General features: G+C 33.2%; 1 protein-coding gene across 1 annotated transcript; it reads left to right on the top strand.

Annotated features, from left to right (window-relative positions):
- Positions 1–9,840: 9,840 nt before the first annotated feature.
- On the top strand, positions 9,841–10,980 carry LOC140444620 (uncharacterized). The gene is made up of 2 exons (XM_072536381.1): positions 9,841–10,233; positions 10,303–10,980. Exons 1-2 carry the CDS (start codon positions 9,841–9,843, stop codon positions 10,978–10,980), a joined length of 1,071 nt encoding a protein of 356 aa, XP_072392482.1.
- Positions 10,981–22,548: the final 11,568 nt, after the last annotated feature.

The raw sequence follows: 22,548 nt of genomic DNA, 5'->3' as shown, positions 1-22,548 counted from the left end.
TACCGTGCATCACAATGCTTACTATGCAGATGATGTTGACAAAAAACCAGATACGATACTCTACTATAATAGTAAAAAATAGTTGTCGATACGCTAGACTACATGGTTCATAAATATATGTGCAAGAACGAACGAACCGTTGGCCTTTTGTATTTTTTATGAATATTTTAGACGTGGCTGGGGTAGCCTCATGTATTACTTGGACAAATTTACATCGCCTCAAGTTTTGAGAAGAAATTCAAGGGAACTACAATGGGAAGCAAAACAGTCTATTTAAAAATGCTTACAGAAAGTTGAACAACACAGTAAAAAGCAAAAACTGAAAAAACCTCCAGTTTTAACAAGGATAAGGTGTCACATGTCAGATGTAAACAACAAAAAAGGACAGCAAACAAAAACAAATTTGTAAAATACGCAGTAAAAATGTGTGTAGCGATCACTGTATAATTAAAAAAGTTTGTAGGTATTGCAATAAAGAACAATAAATGACGAATCTATGGGTTTTTTAACCTAATACTTAATAATCATTTAATTTGTCATATCAGTCTGCTATTCTAGTTGAAAATAAGCCAATCTAGTGGCTTAGTCAAAACTAAAATAGTAAATTGATGTGACAAAGTATTAATTTGTAAAAGTAAAATAATAACATTTTTCTGACTTATGCGTTTTATTCATTTTGTAAAGATTGTTTTTTTCGGTACTTTATATATGAGCTGTTAATGTTAATTACTTATGAATAAATATTTTTTCTACAAAAGTTTTCTTGCATTTCATTATTTTGTGCAAATCCTTCAGGTAGATCGCACCCTCGAGGTAGACCGCATACCATAGTAGCACCTTTTTTTTTAATCTAGATAATTTAAATTTAACTAAATAAAAAATCAAGAAAGAACATTAGAAATATATGGGTAAATATAAATAGTACATTCAAGAACAGTGGTGGGCCCAACGGACTTGAGTTGCCCGGTTACGTAAGGAAAATGTGTTGCCCGAATAAGTGTTAAGTGAAAAGTAGTATAGTATTTGTAATTCTTTAAATCGCCAGATTTCAGATCATCCTATAAATAAACAAAAATTAATCTAGGAGAATATCATCACCTATTTTAAGAGCTTAAGAAGCACCACTCAAACAGATTTTATGCTTATATGAGAACGAGTCTGGATATATTTTAGTATATTTATCCGTATCTTCGGCGAATGTCACGTGTTTTGAAAACCACCACTAAACTTGTAATTTACCACGCGATCAACAGCTCGATCGCAATTTAAAACAAACTATTTTGTTCTGCCATCGACATCGCTGTAAACCGCGATGATAGGTAGCGAAGATAAACGGGTGATACATCCTTGGTATGTGCGATCTTATAAGAAAATAAAGGTTTGTTTTGACATCGATGTATCGAACGCGACCGCTACTTTCACCGCACACATACATGTATCTTCTTTATGTCGGAACCCTTGAAGTAATTGCAGCTAGAAAGATACAAAGCCGTTGATAGGCGATATATTTAACGTTAGTGTAGTGCTCGGTATCAATATTATCGGATTGGTTCGCTATCAAAATAAAAATCTACGCTGATTCTTCCTAGAAGGTCAGAACTACACAATGTTGGGAAAACTTTAAGTTGGTTATTAACAATATAATAAAGAATATAAAGAGAGATCCGTAAATATTGATCTAAGGCACCATCAAAGATTTCTACGTAGCTTTGTCTATAGAAATTGGAAAACCTCTCTTAAATGTTACTGTTAAACGAAACCAGTGCAATTATATCCTTAACAGGTTAAGCGCCAAGGATTTTTCACCAAAATTTTCCCGTGGACCAAAGCAATAATAAACAAAATTTTCACATGTAATCCGCATTTAAATCGAATCCCCACCATTTAAACCATTTTTTGTCAACAGTTTAAAAAAAAAATAGAGAGGTCACCGGTGTCCGCTTTGGCCTGGTGCGCATTACGTATGGACACCGGTGTTCGCCATGTCCCACCGGAGACGTTCAAAACGAGCGGACACCATATTCATCGAGGTGTCCGATGACGCGACGAAAGGAAATTGCACAATTTCTAGGTTTACTGGGCTACATGGGAATAGTGTGAATGAATTCCATTCGGGATTATTCGTCAACGAAGTGGATGTTCAAAAATAATGTTGCTCCTAATATTATGAGCCGCAACCGATTTGAATTACTTTCGAAAATGTGGCACTTCTCAGATAACTCTAAGTGCCCAGAAGGAGACCGACTGTATAAAGTGCAACCACTTCAATGCAGTGCAAATCATAAGCAACTATCAAAAAATATTTACATCAGGGAAAACATTTTGCATCGATGAAACCATGGTACCGTTTCAGGGACGTTTACTCTTTAAGCATTTTAATCCACAAAAGTGCCATAAATATGGCATTAAAATAATTAAATTATGTGCTTAGAATAGTTATACGTAAAACCTAAGTGTATATGCAAACAAAGAGAAGCAAGCTGAATTAGCAGCATCTACCAGTGCAGTGCTAAAATTGTCGCGAGATCTTTTAGGGTCTGGTAGAATTTGTGTAACTGATAACTGGTATACAAGTCTTCAATTAGCGTACATACTTTTGGATAACAACACCTATTGTCTCGGAAGTTTGCGAAATAATCGCATGTGTCCTTAAGTGGCATGACAAAAAGATGTTTTTTGACAGTAAGGCGCTGCGATGATTTGTCCGTTGGTACAAAAAATAGCTATAGAAATTTTATCAGGTACTTCAATTATTAATGGCCATTTCATCTACAAGGAGGCCGAACAAACCAACATATCCATAAATGATTTTCGATATACAGTTATTGGAAGAATTGTTAAAATTTGAAGGCGGCTGTAAGTTACGAGAAAAAGATGGTACTGCAAGGCAGTGACTGATACATAAAAATTAAGTAAAGAAAGTAATAACGTACTGTGCCCAGTGCGAAAATAGTCATAGGTTTTGTCTAGAATGTTCCCATTTATTTCACAAAACTCATTAATTTTTTTGAAATACGTGTATGTACATACCTATAATATATATGTATTTCTATAGCTTATTTGTTTAATACATTTTTTTAACAATTGTAGGTATTCTTATTTCTATACTTAATGAAAGACCTCAAGTTAGTTTTTACACCAGATTTTTCTAATCGGAATTGCTACACAGAACCTGGTTCAACATTCTATATTGCAGGGCCATAGCGGATACATTCTTATGTTAAAATCACATAAAATCGTGTCCTCGCGGCCGGGTAAGAATGATGAAAAATTTAAAGTCAAGAGGACACCGATGTCCGCCGTGGCCCAGGCGGCGAATTTCAAATCGGACATCCGTGTCCGCTGTGGCGCTTAACTTGTTAAATACGCTAAATACTAACTTAAACTAAACCGTGGAGCAATTTTCTTCGAAAAACTTCATAAAATAGATAATTAAAAAATATTTTTTCTACTCTGTAAATACTTTTTCACATTATTTTTAAATCTTTATTCACATCATTAATATTCTAACTTGCCTATCTGACAGAGAGATTGCCCTAAATGTGCCCCCAGTTTGACTTTACTAATTCGAAAAAATTTATGAAATGGAGTATATTATATATTCTTATCTAACTTAAATGTAGTGTGTGTGTGCAAATTCATAATATTTACTTTTAATCAAAAACCCTGTATGGTTATTGCACATTTATTCCTTTTGTACGAATATCACGTTTATTACTAGAATTTTATATTAATTATGAACTGTTTTATATATTTAAAAAGTATGTTCATTATTCACAACTACAATATAAACCCTATATTCAAACTAAAGCCTAAAAAAGGTTTAACCCCGAAGCAATCGAGCCCATTCTATTCCCCTAAAATATCATAGTCGTTCATTATAATTACACACAATATCAGATAGGGACTGATGATGGTATACAGGGAGAGTTTGGTAAGGGACCGAAAATCTAGATGATTTTTAATCTCGTCCAATTGCCCACGGGCGCCGACAGAAAGTGTATTTGACTGTTGAAAATACAAGCCCATTCTCTTGGATGTCTCTAATTGCAGTTTCTAGTATGGGGAATGATTTCTAGCCTCTGGCTTTCATATTAAATTATAACAACTAACTACACCGAAGTGTGCTGGAGACACTAAGTACAGATCTGGCAAAATTTGTATGGAATAATAATTGTTTTATGTTTGGTTATATACATAATAATTTATCATCGATATCAAAAGATCACATTGAAATATTTAAAATAACTTGGTCAAGCTTCGTTTTTGTAGTCCTTTTGTTGTTTTGTATAACATTGGTATATATTTATTAGGTCGGGGCAAATATACATACAAAAATTGAAAAAGTATGCATTTGGGAAGCTGGACTTTCTTTTCGGGAAGTTGCAGTTAGAGTGCAAAGAAGTGTAGACACCGTGGTTAGGTGTTGTCAGAAATGGCTTCAAGAAGGCCGTACGCAAAGAGCAAGCGGCACTAAACGCCGCTATAGAACAACAGACCGTGAAGATTGCCGCCTAAGATTATTGGCCTTAAGAGACCGTTTCTCCACTACCAGCTCCATTGCAAATGAATGGTTTGCAGAACACGGAAGACCTATTGGCATGCAAAGTGTTTACCGACGAATAAGAAGTTTTGGCCTGTTTTCATACCGACCACACTGGGTCCTCCCTTTAACTCCAGAACACCGCCGTAATCGCCTTCAGTGGTACAGAGAACGGTCACTCTGGAATCAGGAATGGAACAGTATTGTCTTTAGTGACGAGTCTCAATTCTGTTTAGGCATGCACGATGGTCGAGTGAGGGTTCAAAGGCGACGTAGTGAAAGGAGGAATCCACAGTTTTTTGTTGAAAGACATGTTCATCACACTGTTGAAGTTATGGTTTGGGATGCTATAGCTTATGGTTTTAGGTCACCTTTAATCTTCATCAGAGGTAACATGAACGGGCAGCGTTATATCCAAGAAATTCTAGAACCCCACCTTTTACCCTATCTTCACACCCTGGCAAATCCAACTTTCCAACAAGATAATGCCCGACCACATGTTGCAAGAGTCACAATAGACTTCTTTCAACATAATGATGTCACATTGTTAGCATGGCCACCAAGATCTCCCGACTTATCCCCAATTGAGCACGTGTGGGATATGATGGGTAGGAGATTGCTCAATTTGCAACGTCCTCCTGAGACTCTACAAGCACTTCGAGAGGAGTTGGTGGTTGCCTGGAATGAGATACCACAAGAGGACATTGACCACCTGATCATGATACCTAGGCGCGTTGGAGAATGCATAACAAAATAGTAACATGATGTTATCTAATGTAAAAAGAAGGTGGGTGGGTAGGAGGTGAGTTTTTTGGGGGTAACAAGCCCAACGGAAAATAGGTTGAATGGCAAAGTTATAGGTAATAAAAAAGTTCTACAACTTTTTTTTTTAACTTTATTCACATAACCTTAAAACCTACTCGAAACATTCAAATAACCAAGCTTTAGGTTTTTTAATTTATTTTCAACCAAAATATTTTTTTCACCTACCTCTATCCAAAATTTACATTTCCTGGCCTCAGTGTAGGGAACAAAGTCGTACTTTTGTCCCTAGGGCGACAAAGTACTTTTATTCCATAGGGAGTAAAAGTAAAAGTGACGTCATGTCATTAATGAAATTACTTATTGACGCCCTATACTATATTCTATTACGTAAGTGTCTACACATTTTAACGTTTGTTTAAAGAGCACCCTGTATTATGCAAAATATTAAATAACAGTAAATTGTTATTTTGATTTGTAACAATTTTTATATTAATAGTTTGACTTCAATTCATAGATTTTTCCGGTTTTCGAATTTATGATTTTAAATTTTATAGCATGTAATGGTCGATTGACAGATTAGTAGTTTTAAAGTTTTTTTTATTAACATCTAATCTAAGATTTTTACAATCTGTTTCACAATAAAAACAATTTATAAAAACAATTTAAAACAATAAAAACAAGTAAAATTGTTTGTCTTTACAATGTCAGAGAGATGTGGGGTCCAGTGACCAAAGCATCATAACACAAATATTAGCTTGTTTGCCGGTGGGATGAGCACATACCGTTTGGTAGGTCCAAGGGATCATACCGCTTTAATCTCTTCGCTTGTTGGTTGTGGAGAAGATTGTGTGCCAGTTTGATAGCATGCACGCTCAACCTGTTTTGATATTATTCAGAAATTCTTTTGCACTCTTCAGAGAATATTATTACCTGGAGATCTCTATGTAAGGCGTCATCCTGGATATATTAACGAGCATTAGCGATTGTTCTTAGGGTTATAGGTTGAAATCTTTGTATTTTCATAACATTAGATTTGCTAGCTGATCCCCAGAGCTGCGAACCATATAACCAAATGGGTTTTATTACAGCTTTGTATATCAGCAACTTGTTGTCGATCGATAGATGTGAGTTTTTTCCAAGCATCCAGTAAAGTTTTCTGTACAAAGTTCCTAATTGTAGAATTTTCGTCTATGGTAAACTTTTTGACCAGATAAATGCCTGGATATTTTACGTCATTCTTTTGAAGTAAAGGATATCCATCGAGGTTAATTTGTGTGTGGAGTTTGAGGGATTTACTTTAATTTTCCAGAGTTTAAACCATTCATTAGTTTTGTTTGGATGTAGTTGTAGTATCTCTGATGCTATTACTGGATCATTATGAGATGGTAGAAAAGCAGCATCATCTGCAAATGTTGCAAGCGTAAGGTCATTACTTGTTGGTAAGTCAGCCGTATATAACAGGTACAAGATCGGTCCAAGCATACTTCCCTGAGGTACACCAGATTTGATGGGGTAGAGACTTGTGTGGGCTTCATTATACCTTACTAGATATCTTCTTTCTGTAAGGTATGATTTAAGCAGTTTGAAGTAAGTGTAAGGCAGGTTTTTCTTTAACTTGTACAGAAGTCTTGTGCGCCACATCTTGTCAAAAGCTTAAGAGGCATCTAAAAAGGCTGCAGTACAGTATTTCTTGTTTTTGAGACTAGTTGTTCTTATTGTTTAATCGTGGACAGAACACATCACAAACAAAGAGGTTCTGAGAAGGATGAATAAAGAAATTTAAGTTTTAAATATAATTAAAACAAGAAAATTGGAATATCTCGGACATATTACACGTGGAGAGAAATACACCTGCTCCAACTGATTATGCAGGGAAAGATCCAAGGAAAGAGAAGCATGGGGAGGCGTAGAATGGCATGGCTGCGCAACTTGAGAGAGTGTTACGGATGTACATCAAATGAACTTTTCAGAGCAGCCGTCTCAAAAGTCCGAATAGCTATGATGATTGCCGACCTCCGCGTGGAGATGGAACTTGAAGGAGAAGAAGTTCTTATTGTTGTGTATAATCGGTGAACTTAGTCTATTGTAGCGTGTTGGTTACGAAATCCGAATTGATGGTCAGGTATAAGAGCCTTTTTGTCCAATATTTGTTTGATTTTTCTCAACAAAAGTTTTTTAAAAACATTTGAAATGAATGGGAGTAAACTAATCGGTCGGTATCAGTTGACATCTTTTAGATTTTTACCAGGTTTTTGAATAAGTATAATCTGTGCCTCTTTGCATTGCAAAGGAAAGTAGTGCAGACTTAACATACCATTGAAGATTATTGTAATTATTATGTAACAATCATGGGCTAGTTCGTGAAAGTCCTTACCTTTAATGAGATCATCTCCTGGCGCCTTGTTGGGTTTTATCTCATTTTTTATTACCTATTTTACTTCTTCAATGTTAAATTGGGAGATTGTTAGTATCATTTGATATGGTGCGTCAAAAAAAGAATGAAGTGGTTCTTCTTGTTCTACAGGCACTTCTCTGGTAAATAAACTAAATAATTTCGAAAGATGTTCTGCGAATGTCTCAGATTTCTCTGTATCTGTTTCCATTTACCTTTGGCATTTTTTTAAGGAGGTATGGCGTCATTTGGCCCTTTAATTTTCTCGTCGCTTTCCGTAAAGAATAGTCTGTATTTTTGAACGGCGTCAGATTTTCTATATAAGTTTGGATTCCCTTATTTTTTTCTTCTTTTAACAGATTTTTGTCTTCTGGTAATTCTATTTAGGTTCGCTTTGAAACCTATTTTATTATTTTAGATATAAACTGACTCCTGCCTACTTGGGTCTACAGATCTACAGTAGATCCGCTGGATCTTTGCACATTGTCATCATTCGTATTTTAGGAAACAAACCAACACATGTGAGCCAAATTTACCTCGGTTATAAAACGCAGCGCTAGTGTGTAAATATTAAATTGTATTTGCTCCTGTATTAAACCCGATTTTTCGCGAAGTGCAGAGTAAATCAATTAAATCTAAAGTATAAAGTGAAAAGTTAAGTAAGTAAGCGTAGCGCATAGTGAAAAATAATAAACAAAACATTAAAAGTGTCTTCGAAATTGGCAAAAATACCAGGTAAGAATATCACATAAGCAATAAAAACGTCACCAATATTGGGTTGAACTTGGTTGAACCTTGATTGATTAGAAAGCGGTGTTGCCAAGTCTACAGCGAAGTCAAGTAACTAGGGAGGCTCGAAATAGTATATACTACTCAATACAATTATTAACATAAATTAATAAAATAAAGTAAGGCGTTACACTGGGAAGGGTTAAGCTTCAGAGAAGACGATCCGGGCGAGACCTTTATCGCGGTGAAACAAAATATTTTTAATGAGCAGTGAAAATAAGGACAAAATATTGTTTTCGAATTTCGAATTTCGATTTCGAAAGCGACGGAACCACAACAGACGAAAACGACAAGAAAAGAAAAGGAGATCAAGAGGAAGGGTTACAACGTGCTTTCACCAAAAGTCGCAAAATAGGGAGATCAAATCATCAAAAAGGAGAAAATGGAAGAAAATGTACATAAAATTATGGAAATCATGACAGGAGTAAGTATAAAAATAGAAGAACAATCAAGAGAACTCAGCAAAATTTGTAGAGAACAAAAAGAATATAGAGAAGAAATAAGACAGTTAAGACAAGAGAATGTAACATTAAGAGAAGAAAACTCAAAACTAAAAAAGGTAGTTTTTCAAATAGAAGAACGGCTGGAAAGTTTGGAAAATCAAAAAAAGGGGAAAAATATAGTTATACAAGGCCTGAACATAGATACAAATGTCCCAGAGACTTTAAAACATGAAATAAAAAATTTTATGCAGGTAGAATTAGCAGTAGATGTTCAAATAAAGAAGGTTGTGAAGCTGGGAGAAAAAGTCTGTCTGGTTGAGCTCGAAAAGGAAGAGGACAAAAGAAAAGTCATGCGAAATAAAAGCAAATTAAGAAACCCAAGAGAAAATTTAGTCTATATCAATAAGATGACGAACAATGTGAAGAAAAGATTACAAACTATGAAAACGAAACAAAACAAGACAGTAATATAAAGGTAAAGCCGAAGAATGACAAGATACATTTAGCTACATGGAATGTCAGAGGAAACTTTTATGAAGGTGCGCTAAAAGAGCTAATGAATGAGGCAAGGAAGTATAAAATCGACTTAATAGCTCTTCAAGAGACAAAACAATTAGGATCGAAAATAACTGATATTGAAAATATGGTGCTCTTCAAAAGTGGAGGTAAAGATAGAATGCTTCGAACTGGTTTTTTAATAGCTAAATGTATCAAGGACAAAGTGATAGCTTTTAATTATATCTCTGATAGGATGTGTTCAATACGAATTAAAAGTAAGAAAAGGAATTGAAGTATAATCAATATTCATGCACCGTCAGAAGACAAGGACGACGAAATAAAAGATCTTTACTATAAACAGCTAAATGACGAATACGAGGCGCCTACCTAAACGTGATGTAAACATAATAATGGGTGATTGTAATGCTAAAGTGGAAAAGGAACCTCTGTACACTGCAGTAACTGGTAACTACAGTAAACATGAAGTAACAAACGATAATGATCAAAGACTTATTGGTTTTGTTAGGGAGAAAAACATGGTGGTAAGAAGCACACAACTAAAACGAAAAGAGATATACAAAGGTACGCGGATCTCCCCAGATGGAAGGACGGTGAATCAAATAGATCATGTTATGATTAAAAGTAAATATACGAATATCGTTCAGAAGGTAAGAAGTATGAGAGAAGCTGAAATCGACTTAGACCATTACCTCGTTAAAATCACATGTGGGAGGAGGCTGGAAGAAAAAGAGAAATCGAACAATAAAACGAAGAGAAAGTACAATATTGAAAAACTTGAGGAAGTAAAAATAAAAAATAAATATGAAGAAGAAATAAATAAAATTCTACAACAATGTGACCAAAATTTACAGACAGATGAAGCCTGGGAACAAATTAAATCTGCCGTAGGAGAAGTTAGCGAGAAAATAGTTAAGTGCGACTCCAAGAGAAGTACAAACAAAGATTGGTTTGACGAAGAGTGTCAGGCAATAGCAAAGGAAAAGAAGAAGATCAGACAACAAATATTAATAGATAATAAAGAGTGTAAAAAACAGGAATATGGAAAAATTCGAGGAGGATTGAAAGTTCTGTGTAGAAGGAAAAATAGATACCACAATGAGTTGAAATTAAAAGAGATAAAAGGGAAGTTTAAAAACAAAGAGGTGAGGTCGTTCTATCAAGAAGTTAAAAAGATGAAAAAAGGTTATCAAAGCCACTGTAGTTATATGAAAGGTAAAAACGGAAACTTAATTAGCGATCCGGTAGAAATAATGACGAAATGGAAAAAACATTTTAAAGAATTATTAAATGGTGAGGTGGAGCATGAAGCAGTAGACAACTGGACGGTTGGAGAAGATGCGATAGTTGAAAGGCAGTCTAAAGAGAAGGAGGTGGTGACAGCAATACAAAAAATGAAAAATAACAGAAGTCCTGGTAAAAATGACATGCATAGAAATGATCAAGTTTGGTGGAGAACAACTACAAAGAAAAATATAGCAGCTACTAGTGCACGTATGGGAAAAGAAAATAATGCCATCGGCGTAGCATGAGGCCCGCATATGCTCTCTGCATAAAAAAGGAGACAAACTGAAGTGTGACAAATATAGAGGTATAGCCTTACTAGACACGGTATATAAAATCTTGGAAAGAATATTGAGAAATAAACTAAATTGCTATACGGAAACAATCCTACATGAGTATCAGGCCGGCTATAGAAAGGATAGATCCTCTGTAGACCAAATCTTCTCATTAAAGGAGATATAAATGACTTGTTTTGAAGGTAAAGTTCTCCTGCATGTTTTGTTTGTGAATTTTAGACAAGCATATGATAGAGTTGATAGAGTCAAAATATATCGAGCAATGGAACATTTGGGTATACCAAAGAAACTGATCCGGCTAGTTAAAATGACACTAAATAACTCTATGTGTGAAATGTCTTGGCAGGGTCACATATCAGATCAATTTACGGTTATAAAAGGCTTGAGACAGGGAGATCCTTTATCCACTACATTATTCAACTTAGTGTTAGAAACTGTAATCAGAAAATGCAGCATGATGGTGGAAGAAACGATCATGAAAAATGAGCACCAGTGCTTGGCATTTGCTGACGATTCAACGATCCTAGCAAAAACCGAGAAAGAATTAAGAAGAGGTGTGAAGAAAATCATTAAAGAAGCACAGAATTTCGGATTGGAACTAAATGAAGACAAAACCAAATATATGATCATGGGAGGGACAGAAGGGAAAAAAGAAGACTTTAGTGTGAGGTCAGTAAGTGGTAAAAGCTATAGTTTTAAAAGGGTGGACAAATTTGAATACCTAGGTGTAGTTTTCGATAAAAATGGAAAAGAGAAATGGGAGCTCGAAGCCAGAATAGCAAAAGGGAATAAAAAATTAGGTAGTTTAAGAGCCCTACTGAACTCAAAATACGTTTCTAGACAAGGTAAACTCAGAATATATAAAACAGTAATTCGATTCACAGTAACATATGCCGGCGAGACATGGACATTAAATAAGAAGGAAGAGGATACTCTGGAAAGATAGAAAAGGAAAATATTGAGACACATATTCGGAGGACAAAAGACAGAAGATGCTTGGGAGAGAAGAACCAACAATGAATTAATGGCTTTATACAAAGAACCTACCATTACTAAGTTGGTCAAGTCACAAAGAATCAGATGGTTGGGACATGTGGAAAGAATTGCAGCAAACAGAATGCCTAAACTAGTTATGACCAGAAAACTAATCGGCCAGAAAAGAAGAGGTAGACCCAGAACGAGGTGGATTAGTAAAGTGGAGGAATACCTTATACACGTGAAGGTGGGGGACTGGAAAAGAAAAGCACAAAATAGAAGCGAATGGAGATTGTCCACCAGATCCTTCAGAGCAGTTAAGAATGTTGTATATACATATTTAAGTTAAAGTTTTGTTTAAAATAATTGTAATTAGTTAATATTAGGATTATGTTTAAAAAAAAATGCCCCAGGCAACATCCTGTTGTGCGTAAAAATAAAATATTAGAAATAAAAGTGTTTTCTTCATTACATGTAAGCCAATATAGTTATGATCTAAAAAACTGAATAGAAATCTACCTCAGGACTTCATCATCTTGATTGTTTTGCTAATTGAGCGATGAATATGGTTTTTAGAAATAATTAACGTCTTTGTTTTTAATGCTGTTGAGGAGATTGATAGATTCAAGATCGAAGAGCTTTGAGCCTCCTAACGGGTTTTATTCACACAAAATTACTAAAACTGTAATTAACATCCGAGGCTGTATCTTCAGTTCTGTGAGCCAGTATGGATTCTTTACCCTAGGTAGGTGGCTAACCTCACCTTAGGAACCCTCTTTCTTTATCCGGGCTTGGGACCGGCAGTGTCATTTGATGAGCTACTCAATCCACCCATCAGACAACTCAGGCGGAGTTCTCCCAAAAAATGCCCTAGAAAACAACCCGCCCGATTCCAGACCTCCCGGAAGACCACCTAAAAGATGGAGGGATAGTTGGTAATCTACCTCCCAGGAAATTAACCATAGGCAGCTTTAGAATTAAATAGATCGAAAGATCTTCAAGAAGTAGAAGTAGAAGAAGAAGAAGAAGTAATTAACATAATAGGACTAGACGCAGGTAATACATGTTATAAAACTAAATTGCAAAAAATGTACAAACAAAAAATAACACAACAAAATTCAAATGAAGAAACCTTTCTTTGGTGCTTATTTTTAAATGTTCCATAGTCGTATTCCTTTTCCTTGCAGTTTGGATATTTGTATAAATATTATATTATTATCACAAATAACGGTTTTCTTTTGGTCCATGTTTTTATATTAATACAGTATGTAATTTGCTAAAAGTAAAAACACTGTCTATATAATTGCGGTTTATATGTCCCACTAGAGTGAATTATTACCGCGCCTCTGCAACTACCAAGGGAGAATGTATACATTATAAATATATATTTTTTAATTTAATTACTGTCCGTTTTCATTATTTTCTAATTAGGGAAATATGTTTCATTATTTTCTAAATAGGGAAATATATATATATATATATATATATATATATATATATATATATATATATATATATATATATATATATATATATATATATATATATATATATATATATATAAGCGAGGTTCCTACAGCCTCTGCCGCTTCTCTCATTTCAACCGCCATCGTTTTCTGTCCATCCATTCATCTTCTTTGATAACTCTATCCCTCATTATGTGCCACACACATTTTATCCAGGCAACTGAAGTCCTTCCCTTTTTCATATTTATTGTGTTATGTAATTTAAAGCTTTCTTTGATCATCTATCTTCATTCAATCGCTTCACGTGAACATACCACACTAGTTATCTCGTTTCAATTCTGTCTACACTGGAATATACAGTATATTTCCTTCTTCTAATATCTTCATTCCTGAATATGATCTTTTTGGATACACCACACGCTCTCAATAGAAAATCCATTTCTACTGCTTCTATTCTTTTTCTATTTTTTTTTTTGATCTGCCAAACTTCTGCCCCGTAAGTCACAATAGGCTCTACCAAGGTTCGATAAATTGTCAATTTCGTTTCTTGTCTAATATCTTTAGACCATAGTAGAGAATTTAGAATGTTTACCGCTTTTTTTCCCTGCAGCGTTCTGTTTTCGATGTCTCTTTTGGTAGTGCCTTCTTTAGATATTATAGATCCGAGATATTTATATTCATAATTTCTAATTCTGGATCTTCTTCATCATCTCCTATTTTAAGATACTCTGTCTTTTATTCATATTAAGGCCTCATACGCGTCTATAAACCAAGAATTATCCGAGAAGCTTTTATTTGGTTTGGTGGATATTTGATTGACTTGGCTGGCTGTTTACATTTTGCATTTGTTGGTTAACTATATAGTTGTCAAATCCTGGTTAACTATATAGTTGTCAAATCCTGATCCGTTTTTAAATTATTTTTAAATGTACAAAAATTTTATGAGTTTATTGTTTTTAAGTCTATAAACTTCACATCAATATTTATCTGTTCAATTCGACAAACCGTTCGAACGGTGATAAGGAAACATATTACTCGTCAGCTCGGTTTGGAGTCTCGATATGAACTTGTTTATATTTATGCCTAAAATAATATTACATTAAGTTCCCTTATTTCGTGTATCACGCTATATGCTAAATAAATAAACCAATATAATTGAGTAACTAGAATATTTTAAACCAGTAATTCAAAAACAACAAGATCAATCTCTAAAAGAGTAAAGACAATATATTATAGCTAACTTTGGCGATAAAGGCCTACATTTCTTAATCATAAAAATAAGTCTCAAAGTTTTACCATTCTTTTCTCACTTACAGTTGCACAAATCCATTTCACCAACTACTACATGTTACAAACAAAGACATATTTCTCCGTAATTTATTTCTTTTCTCGGAAAATATTATCTACCCTGTCATTAGTGGCAAATCATGTTGAAAGGAAATGGGATTGTTGGAAATAATTCAGGCATTCTAACAAGCGGCTACAATGGAAATAGTAGAATTTAAAATTTGCATAAAGAGAGCACGAATTAAAAGTTTGCAATCGCCTTATATCGTGATTGTCAACAATGAATATGAAAGTGCATTTTATTGAAAAAAAAAAGGTGTGGCTGCATAGACTGTATCGTAGGTGTAATTAAAATTAAATTTTAATTAATTTAATTTGTGTTGTTTACTTAATTTAATGTATAGTTAAACCGCAGAATTTCTTTTTGTAATGTTCAAAGTATATAAATATATAGTTTTGAAAAAACATAAAAATGTGATACCTTATAAAGAGAATCAGACAAAAAAACATTCTAATTATTGGCAAAGCACCTGTACAGCCATTTGAAAATGACTTTTGTTCTCTCAAATGAGATAAACAAATATAATTGTATAAAAATTACTTGACCGATTGTCCCATCTTTTGCAAATGTAGTAACTACGTAAAACTCACATTATGGAATATGGTTTAAATGTTTTTATTGTTCATTTTAATAATTAATAACAATTGAAAAACATGCTTACTTTCGGGTTTAATATGCTATACCTTTTTATTTTTTTTTATTAACTTAAATTTTGTTTATAAAAATTTTTTAATGTAGAAAATCTCATTTTAATGAGCAAATATTTTCAAGAAATTTCTCTGTTAAACGTTTTTATCTCGAATAGGTACATAGTTTTTTCACAATATTAAAATGAATGAAAAGTCCCTTTTTTTCCTTAAATGTTATGATGCAGTAAAAGTTTCAATAACCACGAGATAATACGGCCTTTCTATTGACTTCTTCCAGATATTCTAGATAAAACAATTGCAGTCAGTAATTTTTCTGCCAGTAAGTGATTTTTCGGCTTTGTTTCATGGAATAATAAAATATAAATAACATAAATTTAATTTAATTTAATTATTTATTTCTCTGAATAAAAAAAAAACAAAAAAAAATAGTGTTAATTGTTGATTTATGAAGTTTTATAATTATTGTTGTATTAGTGTTTATTTAATATTTAGCTATATCCCTAAGTTATCACCTGACGTTCAACTTACAACTGAAATTGCTTCAGAATACCCAACGGCAACATGTTTTAGGAAGCTATAGACAACCAATAAAACATCCGTGTATTAACCAGAGATTTATGCTAGTTCTAAGTATGTAGGGGCCACCATTAGACCCCACCTGGGTGACGCCGGGTTAACAATACCAAATAAGTGGCTAAGCGCGGAACATTTAGTGACTTAAACAAATTTTTACTGTTTAGGTATGAACGAAGCAGTTGTTTTACCCTTCGTATAAACTTAATAGTTATCTAATCTTTTATTTACTTATGGTCAATTTCCCGCGCTTGCTTTATTTCGAGGTAGTTATACATATCATTTTCACCCATGGCCTCGATGTTCTGGTCATTTTGCATATGGAATCCGCCGGGCTGAACCCTTCCTTTGAATATATGTAAGACGCAGATTCCGACTGAAAGCCAATAGTTTTAAATCATCCATAGATAATATATGATTAAGGTTTGCCAAATCAATAGTGTTATTTTTGATGCTAAAACCTGTGTCAGTTGAGTTCAGTAGCTGGGATAGGGGGTTCATTACTAGACAAAACCATAGTGGACTCAACGAAATTTGGAGGTGAATTTTTGTCTTCCAATCCGACATTATATATTTTAAAAACGTCATCATGTTATCATTGGCTTAATATATTATTAATATACCTATAAGCCATTCATAATAAATACCATTTTTAGACGCAAGAGATATAACTGCCGGATTGATGTGTGATGCATGGGAATCCATTATGAAAATTACTACTGGTCGGGCAGAGGGAATTGAGGCAATAAAGAATTGAAACCACTCCAAAAAGATCTCACTGTTGATCGATCCTTTTGGAGAAAGTTTTACTTGTGAATTTGGTAGGCAATCTTTCTTTAAATTATCGTTCCATCGAACCCCTTTGAAAATTATCAACGGTGCAATCCATGTTCCATTGGTACAAATACATCCCATCATGGTTTGAGATTCGCCTCTATCTGCATATGCTCTTTTGTAGACATAACGTTTTCCAACCCAGGTAACGACTTTACTTGGTTTGACCACATAAGTTATTCCGGTTTCATCGCAATTCAAGAGACGATCGCGATTATTCTGAACTTTGAGTCTAACCATTAATGTTTCTTATTTTGTATAAAAATCCCCCAGTATTTTATTATTTGACATTGAAGCCCTGTATGCAGCCAAATTTTCAGGAACACGCAGTGTTAGATTGAATCGCTTTTTGTACTGAGCCCACCACCATTTACTAGCAGACTCGTTTGTTTATTGAAGAAGTGATCTCTCTCCGTACGTTAAGCAAGTTGAAAGGCTACCTTTCTTATCATTTGCACCGTCAAACCAAAACACAGTTCTTGCATTTTTATAATGTAATCAAACAACTGAGTTTCTACTTCTGCAGTACGAGCAAACGGCTTTCTTAGTTTAGCAACTTGGTGATTGTCATCTTCATTTCTACTTAAAAAATCTTTCAGTGTATTCCACTTTGTTTACTTGCCCTGTAGATGGATAGTTTCTCTACTCTACAAGTCTTGAGGCTTCTAATACATCGGTGATTTCATGTTGGCGATATTTTCCTTTGGATATTTTAGGCATTTTGAATTCTGAAAAAAAAAGACACAGGTAAGTCCATGATACCCTGGGTGTTAAAAAATCTTCATAATATTTATTATTTAATATTTATATTTCACGTTTTTATTATATCTATGATAAAAATCCAAATAAAACATTTTACCGCGCAAACAAACGTTAAAATTCGTAAGAAAACCGCCTCGCAACTTAAGCTATTTTAGAAAACTGTTGGCGAAAATTGCCTGTATCACTTAACAGGGATACTAAGTAGCTTATAAGCAACAGCATACGTAATTTTTACAAACTTATCTTTGCAATATTCACTATAAATAATAAAACAACGAATGCACTTCAGATTTCAAGGTCTCTTGTCAAAACTAGGAATAACACTGAAAAATAAGTTTTATCCCAGTTCAACAGAGCTTCGCAATTTGACTTGCAGTGGTGGGGAAGGTTGTCGAGTCTTTTCGCTAGAGACTGCAACAAAACTGCTGTTATGCTAGATCGTGACGAATTATTAGAAATTTAACACGAACTTGCCTATATCACGAATATTCCTTACTTTACCCTATTACCTAGCATCTCGGATAAATTGTTGAATAGTCGATAATGAGACCGTTGGTGTTCATAATGTTATTGTTCATAATTAATACATATACGCTTCATGCTTAAAAATGTGTTACACAGTTCGCACCGAAGAGGGTCACTGTTTGCCGAGAGGTATGGAAGTATTAGTTTTGAGTATCCTAGACGTAGTCTGGTTGGCACTGTTTGTAGGCGACGATTGTCAGTTCTTGAACATTTAATATCATAGACATATATCATATCATATACTCACATGGTAAGTATTTACTTACTATTTCAGTATCTTTACTCGTTGCTGCACTCCGTGCACTTTTATATGCTGTTTCGTTACCCTCAATACCGATGTGTGATGGGATCCATACAAATATTATTAGTTTATTTATTTCCTGGCCAATAAGATGTTCAGATTTAGCATTATTTTTTCTTTAAGAAACCATATCGAATATACAACAATTACTAAAAGATACCGAAATTAAATCAAGATAAGTAAAACACTACCTGGAGCAGATGTTCCCTCAGATCATAACTTAGTTATCAGCGACATTAAATTCACACTTAAAAAAGTAAAACGTCAAAATCCGACTAACCAAACAAAGACTGACTGTATTCGAGATAATAGCCAAGCAATCATACACGAGATGGAAAAGAGGTTCGTAAAATCGAAAGAAACACATAACATCCAAGACCATTGGAATCAGATCATAACCATTATGCAAGAAACTTCTTCATTAGTTTCTGCCAATTTATCAGGAATTTCACTTTTTCAAACTAATCTCCTGTATCAGAAAACGAATATTATGGGTTATCAATTTTTAAATGTAATAAAGTGTTCATGGGAACCATTTCCAGACTGAAATCAAACACAAAAGCATCTAGTTTTAATTTTAAAACAGGAAATTTTTAAATGTTTATTTATTATTTACTAAATTCCGTACATTTATACAAAAACACTTTCAGTATTCTGGTTCTATCGGTGTCATAGAAAAACTGCCTACTTAGTATATAATTTATAAATCCGAACCCGTTGGGCGAAATTTTACTTTCACACAGCTTGTTAGTTGTAAATAATATTAAATTTAATATTTATTATTTATCTGCGTCACTATAAACTTCTTTATTATTTTTTGCCAATTTATCAGAAATTTCACTTTTCCAAACTCATCTTCGGTATCAGAAAACGAATATTACGAAATATAAAAAAACATAAATACAACATATAAATGAATAATACAAAATATTAATTTTAAAATTTAATAGTGTTCTTGAGAACCATTTCCACTGGCTAATTGGTCTATCAAAGTAATCTAATTAAGAAGAAAAAACATTTCCAGATTAAAATCAAAAACCAAAGCATTTATTTTAAAATATTATGTAATTTTTAAATGTATATTAATTTATTATTGACTAAATTCTGTGCATTTATGTAAAAACACATTTAGTATTCTGGTTTTATCAGTGTTATAGAAAAACTGCCTACTTGTATATCATGCCTACTAATTACTCATATCCCGAATATTGGTGCTAAGTAACTTGTTTTTGTCTGTACTGATAACAGTAACCAATCTGAAGATTCATAGACAGTACTAGTAAAACCTCCTTCTTTGCAGATAACTAATAAAAATATTAATACGGTACAGTGGGTGGATCAAATAAACACATTTGTAGTAACGCCTATTATTGTATTATTAAATATTTCAAGGAGTGCTTAGTATGATTTTAAATTTTTAAGATGTCTTTCATATTAAATCTATGTTGTTATGTATATATATATACGTTGGAATTATCGGGTAAAGTGGTATCTAATGAAAATCTTTCTTTTTTCTAAGATACTCAATATTTCGCTATTTATTTGATAGCTTCCTCAGGAGTAAACTGAAACAATTTGAACATTACAAAAAAGGCGAACAAATTCATTTAAAAAACACTCACAGAAATTAAAAGATTTCACAAATAAAAATGACATTGAAGTATTTGAAATATTGAATGTCAAGATTAAATTGTCTTAAGCACGTTCGTTAAAGCAATACGATAAAATTTAATAAAGATTTAATTAATGCTTTAGACAATTTAATCTTGACATTTTATATTTTATATACTTCAATGTCAGTTTTTATTTGCGAAATCTGTTTATTTATGTGAGTGTGTTTAAATATATTTCTACGCCATTTTTTGTAATGTTCAAATTGTTTCAGTTTACTCTAGAGGAAGCTATCAAATAAATAGCGAAATATTGAGTATCTTAGAAAAAAGAAAGATTTTCATTAGATACCACTTTACCCGATAATTCCAACGTATTTACAAATTATTCTTTGGTCGAAATAATCACTTGTAATATATATATATATATATATATATATATATATATATATATATATATATATATATTTATATATATATATAAATATATATATATATATATATATATATATATATATATAAATATATATATATATATATATATATATATATATATATATATGTATATATATATATATATATAAATATATACATATATATATATATATATATATATATATATATATATATATATATATATATATCGTCGCCTCGAAGCAACAGTAGGATATGTAAAATAATGTAGTTTCGAGAAAAACGCATTTGAAAATTTTACGAAACTTCAGTAATTAATCACTTTTTTATATTTGAATGGATTTATGTGGAATTTTCTTTGAGTACCTAACTTTACAAGTGTCAAATAACAATTTATATTAATTAATAAAAAAGTGAAAAATAATTGGAAAAAAAGTTAGTTGTCCTACTGTTGTCCTCAAAGATAATTTGTTTTTTAACGATATCCATAAATTTCTGTTACACATTTCAATACAAAAAACAAAACAATTTTGTTGTTTAAACATGTTATTACATAAATAATAACATGAACATACTTATTTTCCAAAAATTTAAAAATTTGACAAGATAATAAACAAAATAAAGTGAAAAAATCATCAGAATCAGTAATGGTAATAGCGGATACTGAAAGTTGTAAAAGTACAAATTGATTGCATTTTATTAAATCAGCCCAAAATTTCTAAAGGGGAATTTATCATGAATTTAACTTACCTTTTTCCTGTGCTTGATAAATTTCAGATAACAACTCAGAATCAGTGTTATTTTTGTTCGCATAATACACTAAATACTGACTTCTAGATACCCATAATTTGTACAATTTAAATTGGCATAATTATTCATTTTTACTCTTTAACATACACCTTTTAACATCAATGTAATGGAACTATTGTTTAAGATTACTGAAGATGAAATTGTGACCGCAAGCTGGATAGTATAAAAAAAGACATAATCGCAACTCAGCAATAAGAACATGGCAATAGTAGGATATGTGCGTAAGATAACTTAGTGTTGCATTAATATTGATGACCAAAATGGGTAATCAAAATATAATGGTATGGTATGTATGTTGTCTTAGTGTTGCATTATAAAATTTGGGCTAAAAGGAATTAAGCTACACAAGGATTTGTAATATTATGAAAAAAGTAGGTATATCATTTTTTATTTTTATAATAGTGTTACACTCAACAGAAGGGTTTATTTCGAATCATTTGACATGAATATCACAAAAGTCATTTTTTTTTACATATCCTACACACACACACACGCAGTGATCAACCCTGCCCCTAGGAACATGTGTATACCAATGTAAGAATGGGATCCACATGTCCGAAGATCAAACCGGTCACACTTCGCTAGTCGAAGTGGTACCTATCTGACCCCCAGGCTTTTCCACCACCCCTCCTCATCGTGTGACTTACGTGAGGAGGCTTATGATCTGAAATTTACTTAAGATGCCCTGGGTAATAGGACATCCTCGGTTTTTAGTGAATGTGGTTATGCCACCTAACTGTAGGGGTAGCCACATCTAGGCTTTTCTCCCTATTTACTTTACTGACTCTATTGATTTTACTCTAGCTTTACGTCAGGACTTGAGTCCCTACCTAAAAAAAAGAAAAAAGAGCGTGTGTTCCGACCATAGAGCCATCAGCCTGAGCTGTGAAAAAGGAAAAGGGTGTCCTCGGTCACTCAGCTGCCGATTTGGCAAAATAAATTTTGGTCTCCACCTCGCCGGCTGAGTACCCGAGAGGGGTCTGGCCACCAAGCCCATGTATGCCGCACATGACCTCAGTGCTCGGATTTCGCGAGTAGATCTTTCATTCGATCTGCCTTAAGGGCCTAGTCCGCGGAGCGGTATATAAAAGGCCTGACGGGCCCCTTCTATATTTGCTATATAAGGTAAATTTACGTTAAACGGTTTAATGAAAAGTATGAATATATCAATATGAATTTACGTTATTTAATCAGAAAACACAATTTTTTTTTTTTTTGTGGACTTCCTTGTGGCTTCGGGACTATAAAATGC

Source organism: Diabrotica undecimpunctata, chromosome 6, assembly GCF_040954645.1.
Source record: "Diabrotica undecimpunctata isolate CICGRU chromosome 6, icDiaUnde3, whole genome shotgun sequence".
In the NCBI taxonomy this organism is placed as follows: domain Eukaryota; kingdom Metazoa; phylum Arthropoda; class Insecta; order Coleoptera; family Chrysomelidae; genus Diabrotica; species Diabrotica undecimpunctata.
The sequence above is the reverse complement of the archived record's forward strand: the minus strand, read 5'-3'. Positions and strand labels throughout refer to the sequence as shown.